The following is an 18310-nucleotide window of genomic DNA, read 5'->3' as shown; positions in this document are numbered from 1 at the left end:
GCAAGGGTCTTCTTATGTTCTGGGCAATGGAAGAATCTCAGGGCAGGAACCCACTGCTTTAAATGCAAGATTAACAAAAGCTGAATTGGCTCATATATTAGCTTTTGCATTAAGTTGCTTACTGTACGTTATAATTCTTAGCAGGAGTTCTTCATATTTCATCATGCTCATCCTATTCCAATATGCAAAAGAAGTGCTTTCCTTCTGAATCATGATGGCTACGCTCTTAGGACCCATTTAAATCTCCCCTAGAGGCATTCCCTTCATTTGAGAGTACATCTGAGAGTTTTATTGAGTTCATCAGAACTGACTACACAGCAAGAAGATGTGGTTAACCTATTTTATAGGGGTGTGCAGAACCAGTTCTAATCAAACCGGATTCAATTCGAACTGGCCCAGTTCGACCGGTTCATACTTGAACCAAACCAGCTTCAAAAAAAAGGCAGCCAGTCCAAGTTTGAACCAAACCTTACCCAGTCCATTATGGACTGGATCGACCCAGTTCCACGGGCTATGCTTGTAAAGGGGAATCCTGCCTTTAAAAGGTTTCTAAAAGTGGCCAGGGGGAGTGGCGAAGGGGCACCTTACCACCAGTGGCAGCTTCTCTAAAACCCAGCTTTCCCCCAGTAGAATGTCCCATGTGGCAGTGGTATGTGCATAGTTTCAAAGCACCACTTGATATGATATTTTCTGTATCGACACTGCCTGATACGATATTTTCCGCATCGTATCAGACTGTACTAAACTTCATCCCATGATCAAATGGGCTGTTTTCATGCAGTTTTTCTCTGTTGTTGATGTCACAGAAACGTTTGTTGTTGACTCTGGAAATGTGCCGTAAATGGAACACTGAACAGGGGAGGGTGGAATTATATGATTGGCAACCCTGTTTCAAACCAATCCCTCTTCATGCATTGCCTGCTTCTCAAAAGCCCTGGTATTAGTGCATAAAATGGGGGTGGTATCAAACCCTCAGAAGGGTCCACCATCCACTCTAAGAAAGGTCTCCCATGCCCGAAAGTTTCATCCCATTCTGACTTACAATAATATCTGTATGGTCATTTTCAGTGGTGTAGCGAGGTTGAAGGAAGTACAGGTGCAAACTCTGGGGCAACCTGCCACCCATTTGAGCCCCATTTTGCTCCCTCCTCCACCCCTTTGCCGGCAGCTTTGCTCCCCCACTGCCTCTCCTCCCCCCAGCCTCCGTGAGCTGGCCAGCAGGGGAGGGGAGCCTGGGGGAGGAGAGCGAGGCGGCTCCTGTCAGGGCGAGGCAGCTCTGGGAGGCAGGGTGGTGCAGGTTCTTCAGACCTGTCTGCCCTATTGAAGCTCCGCCCCTGGACATGTTGATGATTTCACATTATTCCCTGTGCACCCATGTCTCTTCGACACCAATGTGTTGACCGTGATTCCCATACATCAAGCAGTATGACCCTGCCCTGTGCAACGATCAGCTGCATGACTCAATAATCACTTGCATCGTATCGGGATCTGATAATATCATTTTGTCCACGCTCAGCCCTACTGAGCGTGCGGCCGACAGCATCCACGATGCAAAGCAGTCTAGAAAACGGACTTCTCTCCCTAGCCTTCTCTCTTGTATCTGTGCCTCAACGAAATGTATTTCCAATCGAGCAGCCAATTATGGTGTAATTGCCCATAAATTCAGACTGACACTGAAATTATTTCATGCACAGATCCAAGGACAACGTTCTCCCTTCACAAATGTGGGATTCAGGGGGCAGCGAAAAGGACAGAGTCAGCTGATATTCCACTAATGGATTGATTTACTTTCCTGGAATGATAATTGTCCATTTACTTAAATAGCTGGGCACTTGTACAGAGGCCTGCCCTATTAAGTGAAAATGCTCCCTCCTAACAAGGCACGGATTCGCCGCATGATTTGTAGCTTTTTAAGTGCAAAGTAGGTAGAAGATATGCCCGGGACTCATTTTTTCCCCTCCAGATGATCCATCATTTGAGCACCTGCAGATAGTATGCAAAGCATGTAGATGTTCCTTCTCCGTGCCAGAGGGGGCTGTGGGCAATTTATTCCAGACACCTGGCAGGACTGAAAGATGAGTCAGCATAGAGGGGAGCTTGCTAGAGCTGTAGATCTCATCCCAGCAAAAGGTGTTCAAGAAGAGGAAGAAATCCTGGGGCATAGCAAGGTCTGCCTGGCTCCATCATGAAAAGTAGTGCAAGTAGCTAAGATGTTCTGAGCAGTCTCAAAGTGCAGTATCACTAGTCTGAACCAGAGACAAGAAAGGCTGAAAATTTGAGTTGATTAATCTGTTAAATTAATCAACTTTAAAACATTTTGCTCGGCTAAAAAGGTGCCCCAATACTCAACCAGCAGATTATTATTTTTTTACAAAAACTATATTAATTCCATTCATTTATAAAATCTATAGATAGCAAGCACCATCCCAGAAGTGACCTTGTTTAGCTTCTTAGAAGAAGCAGTTGGTTTCTCATATGTAAACTGGTGTGGATTTAAGCAATTGATCAATTAATCAGCGGACACTCATAAAAGAGTAAATGACTAAGATTTCTCTGAACAAAACAAATTCAATTTTGCACCAAGGCAAAACAAAGCATGCAGCAAAAGGGAAAAAAAGGTGAATTCAGTGTATAAAGCATGTAAATGAGCATTATTACAAATACTGGGTTATTTTGCATAACTGCCCATATTTGCAAGTCATGGGAAGGGAAAAGGTGTTATCTTGGGCACCTGTTCCTTAACCACTGGAAAGAAATCTTGCTCTTGATTCTGAGATTTAACCCTGTATTTTCCACACATCTTGATGCTTATATTTGTAGTCATTAGATATTTGCCATTTTCAGAAAAGCACAGAGATCTGGAGTCTGCACTTAGAACCTAAGAACAGCCCTGCTGAATCAGGCCCAAGGTCCATCTAGACCAGCATCCTGTTTCACACAGTGGTCCACCAGATGCCGCTGGAAGCCACAGGCAGGAGTTGAGGGCATGCCCTCCCTCCTGCTGTTACTCCCCTGCAACTGGTACTCAGAGGCATCCTGCCTCTGAGGCTGGAGGTGCCCTATAGCCCTCCAACTAGTAGCCATTGATAGACCTCTCCTTCATGAAGTCATCCAAACCCCTTTTAAAGCCATCCCGGCTGTTGGCTGTCACCACATCTTGTGGCAGAGAATTCCACAAGTTGATTCCCCAAGTTGAATCATGAAAATGCACACAGTCCTGGACATGGAGGACCTGCCTGGATTGAACCTGGGACCTTCTGCATGCAAAGCAGTCACGTCTCCACTAAGCTATGGCCCCACACCTGTTTGTACGGAGGTACATGGGAAGCTGCCATACACTGAGTCAGGTCATTGGTCCATCTACTCTGACTGGCAGTGGTTCTCTAATGTTTCAGGCAGGGATCTTCCCCAGCCCTACCTGGAGATGCTAGGAATGGCACCTGGGACCTTATGCATACAAAGCAGATGCTCTGCTACTGAGCTGTCGCCCCCTCCCTTCCTTTGCTGCACTAGCTTCCTAGCAGATCTTCTTCAAATATGGAGGTTGGTCCTCCTCCTCCTCCTTCTCCTCCTCCTCCTCCTCATCATCATATCATCATGGACTCCCCTCATGGGCTTTCATGCACAGAGATAGCCAAAGAGGCCATTTCAGGTGCTGTTTTGTCTTGCCACAGGACTTGAGGTCTTTGAAAAGCCGCACCTGCTGAAATTCTCCCATCCACACCACTCTTCATGGTGAACAGCTGCTGCCTCTGAATTAGACTATTGTGGGGAGGGACATGGGGTCATATTTCTAAGTGCCGGGGTGGGGGGGAAGAAACATTGGATGGCATCAAGAAATCCTAAAACTGATCTACGTGTTTCTTCTGTTAGCAGCCTTAGATCTTCCAGCGCTTACAGTCACAATACACGGTAGGAAGAGCATTGTGAAAAGAGGCATTTTTTAGAGATAAAGCACAAAGGTACTTCAGAGCTCCTCTTACTCTTGCTGGGCGCTGTGATCTTGCGAAGCTTGGAAGCCGGGCGGGACCGGAGGAGGCGGTGGCAAGAGACCAGCCGTGCTCTGCGAAGCGTTGCATTGCAAATACTTGGGAGAGCTGTAGGTTTTCAGCACTCTCTTTGCTTCTCCTAGAAAGGAACACACGGAAGACAGATCAACATGGGAAGCTGCCTTATACCAAGTTGGACCATTGGTCCCTGAAGCTCAGTACTGACGGCACAGACTGGTATGTGGGAGGGGAGGAGTTGGACTAAACCCAGCTATAAGAGAGCCCAAGTGAGCAGGAAAAGCCCATTCAAGAGTAGTCTGAGACACTTGAACATCCAAAAGCAAGTCAAGCTTTATGGGGGTAGTTACATTCTTGGATAGAAAGCCTGTGTGCCTGAGCTTTCTGTCTCCATGGGGGGGGGGGCTGCATAGCTAATGGAATAGGAAGGAGAGCAAGGAGCAGCCTGAGAACAATAAATGTGGACTGATGAGTAGGGATATGTGAATAGGTTCGACGTGTTTGACGTTGAACCGGTTCGGTTCGGTTCGGTTTGACTCTTCAGGGTCGAACCGAACCACCCTCTGTTCGGTCCGACCCTGGAATGAACACCATCACCCCCCAGGTTCATGATTTTAAAAAAAAATTATTACATTTACCCCCGCCGGGGAAGTTGTTTGAGGTGGTGGTGGGGGGGTGTCCGTGAAGGTTCCCCCTTACCCTGCCAGCCTGCCTTATCCCAGGCCACACAGAGGCCCATTGCGCAGGTACAGAGGCCTCCAAAATGGCCACTGCACCAAGGGGGAAAGGCCGACGAGCGGCCGAATGGCCAACTTATGGCATAAGGGAGGCCAGCAGGGGGAGGGGGAACCTCCACAGACAAACACACACACACCCTGACACCTCAAACAACTCCCACAGAGGAGGTAAGCGTAATTTTTTAAAAAAACCCATGAAACCCCTCCCCCTGGACCAAACTGAACTGGTGGGATTCGAGGGGGTGCTGGACCAAACTGTTTTGATCTGGTTTGGGTCCAGTTTGGACTCAAACCAAACTGGACCAGCCGGTTCTGTGCACACCCCTACTGATAAGCCCTGAGCACATTGGTCTACCAATCAGAGAAAGCCAGATCAGAGAGAGAGACAGCAAAAGTGAACTAAAGAGGAAGCCCCTTGCTCACGGACACTGCCCTAGCGCCCCCCCCCCCCCGCCCGTTTAGATCCTGGAAACTCAAGGTCCCAAAATATCACAGGATTGTTTTTAGAGACTGACATACCATGCAGGGTTCCATATGCCTTGTAATGGAACATGCGTGCAGTTGCACAAAAGCATTCTTACACAAAATGCAAGCATTGCACAAACACAGTGATGCAATGGATGGCCATTATTTCCAATGGCTGTCCATTGCACAATTGCATTTGTGCGACTCTTGTGTTTTGTGTGTGAGCATTCTGGTGCAACTGTGTGCACATTCCATTGCAAGGCTGCGTAGCATGTCAGCCACCGTTTCTAAAAACTTGTTTTTCTTTCAATTCGCAAACTATTCTGCATCCCTAGGGAAGGTCCTGCATTTGCAGCATGTGGAAACCACAAGTTTATTTTTAGGTGGTGGCATTTCACATCCAATCCGCAAGGCACTCAACCATCTGAGTCCCCTATTAGAAGGAATGACAGACTACCAAAAAACCTGTAGGCTGCATCACACCCAACGTGATCCCCGAGACAGCAGTAGATCTCTCTCTGGCAGAAACAAGGCTATCAGTGGCATTTTGTCACGGGCCTTCTTGTAGGAAACTGAGGAATAATGTTCTCCTTGAAAGTCTCATTAGGAGCCAGCCCCCGACCCCTGCATATGACAGCCAGATCCCATTCAGATTAGGGGAAACGTAATGTGTCCATCAGGGGGAAAGAGACCTCGCAGAACATTAACTGCCTGACAGAATCTCTGCGGACAAATTGATCAAGCACTTAGTTTCCTGAGCTGCAGGGATGTGGAGAGGAGATTAAAGCAATAATGGGGCCCAGCATCTATCACAACCAATGCAGGCTGCAGCACCAAGGATGGTGTCCAGGAGGTCTTCATTCTGTAAGATCTGATAACGCTATCATATCCAGAAGCAGGAGGTGTGGAAATTACACTGCAGCACCTTATCTGTCACTGTTTCTTCACCCCCTTTCTTCGACATAATGACCTGTCGCCTGACTCCCCCCACCCCGTCCCCCACTACTGATTCATCAGACATTAACCTCTCTTTCCCATTGGTATATCATCCAGAATCACCTGTGCATTCTATAGAGCAGGGGTCAGAAATCTACAGCACGGGTGCCCAAAACAGCATGCGAAATGATGCTAAGTGGCACTCACAATGCTAGGAAGACTAGCCACAACAATGCCTGTCGCCTGCCTCTGGCCAGCATGTTGCTAGGGACATAGGAAGCTGCTTTATACTGAATCAGACTCTTGGTCCATCTCGTTCAATATTGTCTACCTACTCTGGTCTATGACCGTAATAAAGATTGGATCGGATTGAATATTGTCTACCCAGACTGGCAGCGGCTTCTCCAAGGTTGCAGGCCGGAGTCTCTCCCAGCCCGATCTTGGAGATGCTGCCAAGGAGGGAACCTTCTGCATGCAAGTGCTCTTGCCAGAGCGGCCCTATCCTCAAAGGGGAATATCTTATAGTGCTCACACATGTGCTCACACATATGGTGCTCACAGATGTGCTTACCCATTCAAATTCAAACCAGGGTGGACCCTGCTTAGCAAAGAGGACAATTCATGATGGCTAACACAAGACCAGGTCTCCTCCTGCAGCAGGCAGCAGACACCCAGGTTCAGTGGTGGAGGTTTCTCTGGCTGTGAGGGCTGGCTGGTTCTCTCTCTTGAATGTGCATGTGTGTGTGAGAGAGAGAGCCAGCCAGCTGGCACAGCCAGAGAGAACTTCACTGCACAACCTGGATGTCCGTTGCCTGCTACAGCAAGCAGTGGCATGCCAGCCAGAGGCAGGCAGCAGGCATCATAGCAGCCAGTTTTCCTCATGCATGCATGCTCTCTTTCCTCTCCAGCAACTAACGTCTGTGCTCTGTCTGCTCCCGAAATGGAGGAGACAAAGAACAAAAGTCTGCTGACAGATCGACAGACCAACTGGGCACACTGCAGAGGTGGAGCTAAAATGGAGTGGATGCACCCCCAAAATATGTGCTGCCCTGCCTCCAGGGTCGCCTTCCTCCCCTTCCTCCCCCCACCCCACCCCGTGAGGCTGCAGGGATATGCACTGGTGAAACTGACAAGGTTTTCCTAACAGGGAGCAGGGAGAAAGGGGTAAAAGCCATTCTCAAATATCTACACCTCAGTGGAGGGGAAAGAAGTTGGTAGATGGAGGACAAAAATGTACTTTAGGACTCTGTGGACAATTCACACAGACAGACAGAAAGCATTGCAGTTTGCAGTATGCATTACAATTGCATCAAGTGCCATTGTCAATCCACTTTCCTTTACTTCACCAGTTGATTAAAAACGAAATGCAATGCATTTAAAACAACACCTCTGCCCTTTATTAGTATGGGTATTTTACAATAGAATGGCTTGTGGGGGAAAACTGGGGCCATTCACACGACCTACCGGGAGGGTGGCCAGGAGAGGGGAAGGCTTCGCAAACCTTTCCTTCCTCCCAGGTGGACATCCTGTGCTTGGAGGAAGCACGAAATGGATCGCTCTTAGGCCAGGACTTGTTATCCCAGCCTCCGGGTATCCCACACTCCACCACGTGCCAAGCAGTGGTTTCCCCCAAAGGACGGGCGCTCTAGGCCCCTGTCTTGGTGTCAGCTGCAAGTAGCCCACGCTGACATATTATCCTGGCAGCCAGGTTAAGGGCACATTTGAACCCTTAATCTAGGCTAAGAGCTGGGCTTTGGCATAGGGTTTGGCGCCATGACGCCACTGGGATCAGTGTGGATTCCGGCAGTTTTCACGAGCAGACAAGCCCAGCTTTGGCAGCCTAAATCTGGGCTTAGCTGCTCATGAGAACAGCCTCAATGAATAATGAATTAGCAAGGATAAATTAAGGGACAGATGCCATCAGTACCAGCTATATCTCCAATTTCATCAGTTATATTTATTATTTAATCAACAGATGCAATGAGCTAGATAGCTGACCATGTTTAAAAGATGGATTAAGAACAGTTTAAATAGGTCTGAAGATTTCATTAAGGAGAAGGAAATCATTGCTCATGATTATTTGGGCTGGAGAATAATACAAACTTGTTTACCATACATTCAGTATTTTCAAATTAAGATTCATTTTGGAACAGGCTGTGGTTTTCAGTATATATAGGTCACTTCTAGCATTTGAGACTTCTATTTTAGAAAATGATTTAGACCCCAAAGACCTTTTGAAGTTATAGAATTGTTTGAAACAGACAGGGTTGATGCAGAGCTTAAGGAGAAATGGGAAAGTGGCTTAAATATACAAAGCAGCAGTGGAGTAAGAGATGTAAGGGGTGATAATTATATATCAATGTTTTATCTATAGAAAATTGTTGTAAAATGATTTATGGATGGTGGATTTATAGATCTACCATTCATAGTGGTAGATACCACTACGCTTCTAGGCAAATCCAGATGTTTCCTGCAACAAACAATCTCTGCTGGAGATGTGGAAGAACCACCAAGGACCTTTAAGTATATATGATGGGAATATGTAACAATAGTACAGAGATTTTGGAAGGCTAGAGTGGGATGTAGTAAGGATATAATTGATTATGAATTCAGAATAACACCTTTAAACTTTTCCTTATGTTGCTTTGATCCACATATAAGAGTATTACATAACCTTTACTGGTTAATTAATAGTGATAGCATGACCGTTAATAGCTCAATCAAAGAAGCAAATATTTTTACCGCTGATTGATACCTGGATTAGAAAGTGTTGCTACATTGTCTTGATGTTCAAGATAATAAGTTTTTTAAGTATTTAAGAAGGGCATTGGACAGTTTTAAATCAATTCCAATACATGTGGGGCTCCATTTCTTTATTTTGTATTGGAATCAAAGATGCCAGAAGATATTGATCAAATCCACTCAACCAGAAAATCAAGATAGGAGAGCTCTCCTCTCCTCCTACCTTCGTTAATGGCAAAGTATAAAAGCTGGGCTACCCTGCTTTGAGCAGCCTGGGCTGTTGGGATTTTTGTGAGTTCACACAATCATACACACCAGAGTAAAATGCTTCCGACCTTAGAACATAAGAGCATTAGAACAGCCCTGCTGGATAAGACCCAAGGCCTTTCTAGCCCAGCATCCTGTTTCACACAGTGGCCCACCAGATGCCTCCGAGAAGCCCACAGGCAAGAGGTGAGGGCATGGCCTCTCTCCTGCTGCTGCTCCCCTACAATTGGTATTTAGAAGGATCTTGCCTCTGAGGCTGGAGATGGCCCATAGCCACCAGACTGATGTTGATGATTGTGGGAACAGGCCTATTTATAACCAAAAATGGTTTCATTCTGAGATGATGACGTCGACGACAACGATGGTGATGATGATGGTGATGATGATGATGATGATGATGATGATGATGATGATGATGATGGCAGTCCCTATTAGGGATGTGCACGAACTATTTTGTGCACTCCCGGGAGAGCAGGAGGGTTGCTTTAAGGGACAGGGAAGGCACTGCCTACATGTCAGCCTCTGCCCTGCTGTTTTTCCCTCGCCAGCACTCTCCAAAAGAGCGGGTGCTCTGGGCTGCATTCCTGCTTGCAGCCCTGATCAGCATCGCCACACTCATGGCCAATGCGCACATGCACATATGCATCGGCCATGAGTGTGGCAATGCTGATTGGGACTGAAAGCAGGAATGCTGTAGCCCAGTGTGCCTGCTTTTTTGGAGAGCGCTGGCGAGGGAAAAACAGCGGGGCAGGAGCTGAAGAAAGGCAACGCCTTCCCTGTCCTTTAAAACAACCTGCCTGCCCTTCGAACCGGTTCGAACGCCGGCAGACCGAACTGGTTCAGCGGTCCAGGAAGGGAGCGCCAAACTGGTTCAATGCACATCCCTAGTCTTTATCACCTTATTCCTTTTCTAAAAAAGAGTAAACCACTCTGAGAACCATTTTGCTGACAAGTGGTATATATATATATTCTTAATAACGACCACACACTTCCCAACATGTTAGTTTTCGATGTGCCCCTTCCCTCGGGCTGAAATGGTACAATCCCAGAAAAGCTCCCGTCCCTCGATTCTGCTGCCAATATAAGCCAGCCTTCCGCGAGGGCTTCCGATCACTACCGCAGTTCCTGTGACAAACCTCTGAACGTAATCCATTCGGTGACAGAAACCATACCGTCCCTTTTCCCAGAATGTCCAATTTAGCCACGTAGGCTCTTCCTCGCAGACGCTGCCTCATGAATAACTGAGAAGGATTTATGGGCACAGGGCACCAGGGAGAGGTATGGCGGAGGCCACGCGCCCCGTTTACAAGGCAACATGGCCTCGGCAGCCATGATGCCTCATTAAGCATCTGAAAGGTCTTCAAAGGAGCCTCTTGGCTTGTCCAGGAACCAGCCTGTCGGCCTGAGGCTCATCTGGCAATGAGGTTCTCTTAATTAAAAGAAACAATGGCAGCAAAGGCCAGGCAGGCATCCAGAAGAGGATATATTTGCCACCAAAGCAAACTATAAACACACAGTTTTGATGCAGTTCAAGGGTCAAATGAGACATTACCTGAAGCACACGATGGAGGCTAGAGTGCTTGGTCCTTAGTCAGTAAATACCAGCTGGATAGGGTCCCCTGCAGATCAGCACCATGGCATGGCAGGGCACAGCATGGCAATGCATTCCACGCGCTGCCCAGTGACAGTCCGAAGTCTGGATCACAGACTCCCAACCCGCCCAATAGAGCTGCTCTTTCCCCCAGCAGGAAAGCTCCCAATTGAACTAATGGGGAGGAGAGCTGGTCTGCTGGGAGCAAGCGTGATTTGTTGCCTTAGCTAAGCAGGGTCTGCCCTGGTTGCATTTGAAAGGGAGACTAGAAGTGTGAGCACTGCAAGAGATTCCCCTCAGGGGATGGAACCGCCCTGGGAAGAGCATCTAGGTTCCAAGTTCCCTCCCTGGCAGCATCTCCAAGAGAAGGCTGAGAGAGACTCCTGTCTGCAGTGTTGGAGAAGCCGCTGCCAGTCTGTGTAGACAATACTGAGCTAGATGGACCAAGGGTCTGACTCAGCTTCCTACATTCCTTTGCCCCTGCCAAGGAGGTGTCGGGGGTGGGATTCACACTGGGAGCATGGCAGGGGCAAAGGGTTAGTCACGCACATGCGCACGCACGCGCATGCGCACGCACACACACACCATGGTCCTGATCCATGAGGGACCCATCTGGCTGCTGTTTCGTGAACACAAACCAAGCACAGTAGCCCCCATCCAATGTGTGGGCAAAACCATGCTAAGGAAGCTCGGCCCAGTTTTGCCTGCGCATGTGTACCACCAAGATTGGGCCCAAATCTGGGTGGCTCCTCGGTGGCAAACCTACATCCGCAGCCACGCTCTCCTAACCCCATTTCTATGATTGTCTGCCGGACGTGGCTGCTTGCAGCCACGGTTGGCAGACTGTGGGGATCCTGGGCAGCTTTGGGCAGCGGGGGGGGGGGGATCCGCATAACACACTACACAGGGTATTATGGGTGTTCAAGGGGTTGGGTGACGCATCCCGGCACCCTAACCCTCTGAGCTACCAGCAGCAGCCGGTAATCGTCTGGGCGGGCGATCCGCCCACTGAAGAGGGAGCCCTCGGTCATTTGCGGGGCGGTAAGCTCTTTCCCCATGAGCCCTCTTGCCCTTTCTCACTGCTCATGAGAAAGGGCTCTTTGTATCCATATTCCATGACACTCTTGGTAAAGTTATTGTCCTGCGTCAGCTTGGTCTGGGCACCTCCTGGAGCCTCAGAGTGAAGAGGGGAGGGGGTCACAGTACCCACTGCCTCCTCTTCCCGCTGTGCTTGTTCCATCAAGTTCTGGGCACTTCTTCAGCTATCCCAGCTCTCTGCATCCAGCCATCTCCTCCGCAGCTCCATTACTCTTATATAGCTCTCCCTCTTCTCCTTGCCGCTTCCCCCAAGTTCCCTTTCCCCCTCTGTCACTTCTCGCTTTCCTCTCCCAACCGTTCTTTGTTTTTCTTCTCCTCGGGTAACAGAGCTTTGCCTGAATCTCCTCACCACATCCTCAGCCCCTTTCTCTCACTGGCCAACAAGAAACCATCAGCCCTACAAGCTAAGCTGACTCCTGCCTCCATGTCAGGGTCTTAGGATGGAGCCTTTGTGCCGGCCACTGGGGCTTCCAAGGAGTTCCCCTAGGCTTCATACCGTGGCCACTGCAGCTCTGTGACGTTCATACAACCAACAGCAACACAGCGCCTGAGATCCCACCCACCTCAACTTCCCCAATACCTTGGCGGAGAGAAAAAGGAAAGACAACATTTTTTTAAAAAAATGTGACCCAGTTCCAGACACAAGACTCAGGTAACAATAATTTACATCCATATTGCCTCCAATGCTCTTTAACATCTACATGAAACCACTGGGAGAGATCAGCAGGAGATTTGGTGCAGGGTATTATCAATAGCCTGATGACACCCAAATCTGTTTCTCCCTATTAACTTCATCAGGAAATGGCATAACTTCTCTAAATGCCTGCCTGGTGGTGGTAATGGGCTGGATGAGGGATAGCAAACTGAAGTTGAATCCAAATAAGATGGAGATATTGATTGTGGGGGTCAAGACCTGAGAGATGGTTTAGATCTGTCTGTTCTCAATGAGGTTACACTCCCCAGTGAAATGCTGGTCATTACCTATAAACCCTGAATGGCTTAGGTCCAGGGTACTTAAGAGAGTGCCTCCTTTGCTATGAACCCTGACGCCTATTAAGATCATCTGGGGAGATCTGGTTATGGTTGCCACCAGCTCAACTGATGGCGACTCAGGGCTGGGCCTTCTCTGTGGCTGCCCCAGGGCTTTGGAATGCACTCCCTGTCAAAATAAGAGCTTCTCCATCTCTGACTGCTTTTTAAAAGACCCTTAAGAGACACCTGTTTATTTTAATTGTTTTACTTTGTGAACTATTTTTAATTGTTTTATTCTGTGAAAGTGTTTTAATTGTGTGTTTTTGTTTTAATATTGTAACATGAATTGTGTACACCGCCAAGAGATGTATATATTAAGCAATATATTAAATAAATAAATAAATAAATTTGCATCATTGTCAGTCTCAAAACAACTCAACAAAGACCTCCCAGATGATGTCAGACTTGCTGAGCCTGCCCATTTCCCAAAACATGGCATTTCCTCCAGCAACCAAAATGATCACATCACTCAACCAGTTGTCAATATCTGACACTGCAATGGCTTTCCGAGACAACCCTTAACATATCTCTAAGTCTGAGAAGTTTGCCTTTTAAAAGCTCCAGTATGTGACAGGCCTCCCCTAAAGAGGTACGAGCAGTCATTGGGCGGTGTCTAAACGCAGCCCTCCCCTTTCCTGATGGTAAAGCAGAGACGAGAAACTGAAAGAAACTGGCATTGGTGAAATTGACTAGGATTTTCTCTCACCTTTTCAGTTTCACCAGAAAGAAATCACAATGAAACTGAGACCGTGTCAGTTTCACAAGAAAACTGGGGTGGGGGCTGTAAATCTTGAAATTCTCATTGTCAGGGGAATTGATGTAGTTTCTTCTACCTCAGAGTTCAGGTGGGGGCTCATTTGATGGAATGCTCCTCCATACCAAAAAAAAAGTCACTTCACTCAGCAAGAAAATATCAGGAAGAAGTGTTCAAGGAAAGCCTTCTCTCTCTCTCTCTCTCTCTCTCTCTCTCTCTCTCTCTCTCTCTCTCTCTGACATGCATGTTTTCATCATTTCATTGAAGACCAGGCCTGGATTCTATGGCCATGCCATGCAATAAAACAGCGGTTCCCAACCTTTGGTGCTCCAGATTTTACTGACCTACAACTCCCATCATCCCCAGCCACAATAAATTGAAGCTAGGGGTGATGGGAATTGTAGTTCATCAACATCTGGATTGCCACAGGTGAGGAACCCCTGCAACAAAAGAATCATGAATCACTGATGGGCAAGTCTCTGCCAGCAAGGCAGCAAAAGAGACAGTGTGGTATAGTGGTTAGAGTGTTGGACTAGGACCGGGGAGAGTTGAATTCAAATTCCCATTCGGCCATGAAACTCACTGGGTAACTCTGGGTCAGTCACGTAACTCTCAGCCTAATCTACCTCATAGGGTTGTTGTGAGGATAAATATAGCCCTGTACACTACTTTGCGCTCCTTGGAGGAAGAGTAGGATATAAATGTAAACACACAAACAAACAAAAACAAACAAACAAAAGAGAGGGATTTACATGGAGCCTGGACTTCTGAGCAGTGCAGGTTAGTAGAGCTCGCAAGCAAACTGCACTTTGCAGTAGTCCACTAACCAGAAATGATGCCGAGCATCAGACTCAACCTCCTTCACAGGACAAAACCACATGTGTCCAAAACAGCAGTTGTGGGCTGTGAAATCTGCCTGCTTCACAAGAATGAGAGGCCATGAACACCACATGATAAAGGATGCTCGACTAGCCTACCAGCCAAAAGGTGTGGAGACCAATGGCCCAAAGAGACTGGGCAGTAGTATAAAAAAACATCAGCACAATCCACAATCATTAAGAAAAAGCACTTGCAGGGTTCCTGACTTAACATGAAACTTTGCTGCCCCCTACGGCTACTTTAAAAGAAATGCAACTCAATCAGAAATGCCAAAGAAAGTGATAGGAAATTCAAACTTTGTGGCCTCACTGACACCTCTTCCTTCCACCCTGCCCAGGAGGAGCAGGATATGGAGGTGAGTTACCCAGTGGCTTCCCTTCCGGCTACGGTGAAGTAAGAAATAACTAGGAAGGGAATGGGTGGCAAGAGTGAGCAACTTCTGATTCTCTGCCACCAACTTCTCTCCTGTGCATCTGTGTCTGAACCACCAGCAGTTTTGACAGCAGCAGCAAAAAAAAAGGGATTCCCAAATTCCACCTTGGTTGAGGCACCAAAACACCATGTATAACATAATTTCCTTTAGGAAAATAGGTTCCAAGTTAAGACATTTCGACTTAAGACACAGTTTTCGGGAACCGGATTTGTCATAAGTCTGAGGATTTCTTATAAGTCTGAGAACTTACTATAAGTCTGAGGACTTCCTCCTTTAAATTGGGCAGTGAGGGGAAGCTCATCCAAAGCACCTCCCATGATTATGCAGCAGAATGATGACGGCTGACCAGCCCTGTTTCATTGGGTGATCCAGAATAAGAGAAGTCAAGAAGGAGAGCAGTTACTTCCTACCGTGAGTTCTCTGGGGCTTCCCTGGGCTGACGCTGATGCCTTGACTGCCGTGGTGGTTCCAGTTTGCCACAAAACCCGAGGGCGGCATGGGTGTGCTGAGTGCTTGCTGAAGCCCTGAGAGAGGAAAAGATATTAGAGCAGAAGTGTGCAAAGGAGGAGATTGGTCTTGTGGTTGCAAGCATGAATGGCCCTCTTTGCTAAGCAGGGTCCACCCAGGTTTGCATTTGAATGAGAGACTACCTGTGTGAGCACTGTAAGGATTTCTGAAGTTTCCGCTTATATGAATGAAGTCTCAACTGAGTCATTTATGTCAACTTGGGATTCCTTTATAAACTTTAATATCAGACAAGGACATCATTTGTTCCCATTGTCCGGATTTGATTTGTGAAGCTTTATGGATCCAGCTTTATGCAACCAAGTGTTGATCAGGCGAAATCAAATGTTGATAATTGCTGCTGAATTTTCTTAGAACAGTTAATATATTTAGAATGTTTTCTTTTTAGTACTTGCTTAAAGAAATATCATGACACTGTATTTTTTCTTCTGCTTTATGTTTCAATAAAATTGGGAAAAAAAATCCTTTAAAAAACACACACACCCCAAAAAAGGATATTCCCGCTAGGGTATACACCGTACACTTCAGTCAATCAGTGGGGAATGCAGAGTGGGGGTGGAAATAAAGACTCATATAAAGACTCATATTAAATGAAATAGACTCCACACACACACACACACACACACAAACACACACACACATACTCCCCACTGATCGACTGAAGCATCTGGTTCTTTATGGTGTTCTGCTGTTGGTCACCTTTATTTTTTATAACTGTAATTGAAGTTTTAAAATATGCTTCAATTGTTATTTTAACATAGAATGCTTTGAGCTTTTTAGCAAACACAGAACAGCGATAATAGTAATTCCCTAGCACCCCAACGTTTTGGAAGACACCAAGAAAAATGGCTGATATGCAGACTAGAAGATCAATAATGTGTACTGGGATCACCAAAATCAGATCAACAAGAAACAATATGATCCCACCAAAATCAGCAATAAACATATATTGAAAAGTAGACCACAACTTAATCCAGTGCTGTACTGTAATAGAAAGATATTTACGGAATAAGATCAAACAAAACATCAATGATTGGAAAACATAACAGCGACACTAAATGTGTAGCAATGGTGCAACCCATTCATAGTGTGGATGCGAAGTGATGCAAATGAGTGCATACATCCACGATGGTGTCCCAGTGACCTCCATTTCTCTGTAGATCTTTCTCAAGTGGTGAATGGTCTTCACAAAATATTGCTCCACATACTCCGAAGTCCAATCTTCAATTTCAAAGTTCAATCTTCTTTCGATGTGTTGAAAGCCATCTCTACTACTTCTAGAGAATTCACTCAAACAGCCAAATTCTTGTAAGGTACAAAGCTAATCCGATGTAGAATTCTCTAGAAGTACTTTAAAATCTACATATTTAAACACATTTGCATTTGTTAAAAATCACCCACTCGCCCATTTCTTTTGTGGGTTGGCTGGTAGGTAGCACCCATCATGCCCTACCACCCAACCCACTTTGGTGTCCCTAGGAGCTACCCATGGGGAATAATGGCATGTTTCAAGTTTCCCCATTGTTCCCTATGGCCGGAACCCTCGAAACGGTTCAAGTTTTGTTCCATTGAAACAACCGGTTCGACCACTGTTTCGACGAAACGTTTTGGCCTTTTGTTTCGAGCTCAAAACGAAATGCAAAATTCATTTTGTGCACATCCCTAGTGTGAATAACTGTCCATGCAGTGTAGATAGATGTGCATTGGACAATACATGCAGACAGGGCTGAAATGTCCCTGCCAAGCTAAATGTGGGTTCCCTGTGAAAGGGGCTCGTCCTAGTGATGAGCCTTCCGTGTATATTAGAACTGCCTGGGACCCAGAGAGCTGTTTCTGTAATTGACTCCAGAGGCACTAAGCCTGACTGGAATGCAAAGAGCAGCGTTCAGGCCAAAGCTGCGAAGGGCCATCCGGCGAGAGAGCGGCAGGGGTGCCCTTCGGATCTGCCAGGCTGTTTCCCAGCAACCCAGCCCCTGCCGGGTCCTCCGCAAGGCTGGCGCAGGAAGGGAGACCCTCTTTGCATCCCTCCCGGCAATTAGCAGCTCCAGCAAGCAAATTAGGTTGGAGATTAGATTCCGCAAAAAGTCCCGGGATTCAATTTGTACCTGAACTTTGCAGATAATTCAATTAGGACCTCTGGGAAGCTTTGCCTCCCGGGGGGGGGAGGGGGCGGTGGAGGAGGGAACTGGGGAACCCTGTTATCCGGTGGCTCAGCCATGCCTGTTCTAACCTGAATAGCCCAGAGACACAGGACGAGGCAAAACACCCATCCGAGACTGGAGGAAGCATTTTAGCCTGTGTTTGGATTGTCACCTGTCCGATACAGGCCTGGGCAGTCCAGGTATCGGACGTTCTCTCCAGTGTGCAGGGAAAGTGTCATCCTGGATACAAAAAGTCCAGAAACCTGAACAGGAAGATTACTTTGACTAATTTCACCAATTTTTCTTCTGCTTCTCACAAGGCCAGAGAGCTTGCCTGCTCTGGTTTGCATTTGGATGGGAGGCTACATCCAAGTGCTGTAAGATCATGAGGCTGCCCTGGGAAGAACACCTGCATGCTTGCATGCAGAAGGTTCCAAGCTCCCTCCCTGGCAGCATCTCCAAGATAGGGCCGAGAGAGATTCCTGCCTGCAACCTTGGAGAAGCCGCTGCCAGTCTGTGAAGACAAATACTGAGCTAGATGGACCAATGGTCTGACTCGGTAGAAGGCAGTTTCCTATGTTCCTAACTCTAGAGTTAACAAGGTGGGAGTGGGCCTCTGGGTTTAGCTGTGAAGCTTATGGACAGAGAGAGCCCCCTTTCTCTTGTGAGACTTTCTCCTATGCAAATTACACTATAGGGGGAA

At 47.1% G+C, this 18310-nt stretch overlaps 1 protein-coding gene across 1 annotated transcript in view; it reads right to left on the bottom strand.

Moving 5' to 3' along the window:
- Positions 1 to 18310, bottom strand: part of ROBO4 (roundabout guidance receptor 4) — a 59328-nt gene that overhangs the window by 15411 nt on the left and 25607 nt on the right. Inside the window, exons 15-16 of the mRNA XM_053268997.1 lie at positions 15352 to 15465; positions 3984 to 4128 (exon numbers count right to left, since the gene is read on the bottom strand). Of these exons, the coding sequence (XP_053124972.1) occupies positions 3984 to 4128; positions 15352 to 15465 (259 nt within the window). The remainder of the gene's footprint in view (positions 1 to 3983; positions 4129 to 15351; positions 15466 to 18310) is intronic.

The sequence above is a fragment of the Hemicordylus capensis genome, chromosome 8 (genome assembly GCF_027244095.1).
Source record: "Hemicordylus capensis ecotype Gifberg chromosome 8, rHemCap1.1.pri, whole genome shotgun sequence".
In the NCBI taxonomy this organism is placed as follows: domain Eukaryota; kingdom Metazoa; phylum Chordata; class Lepidosauria; order Squamata; family Cordylidae; genus Hemicordylus; species Hemicordylus capensis.
The sequence above is the reverse complement of the archived record's forward strand: the minus strand, read 5'-3'. Positions and strand labels throughout refer to the sequence as shown.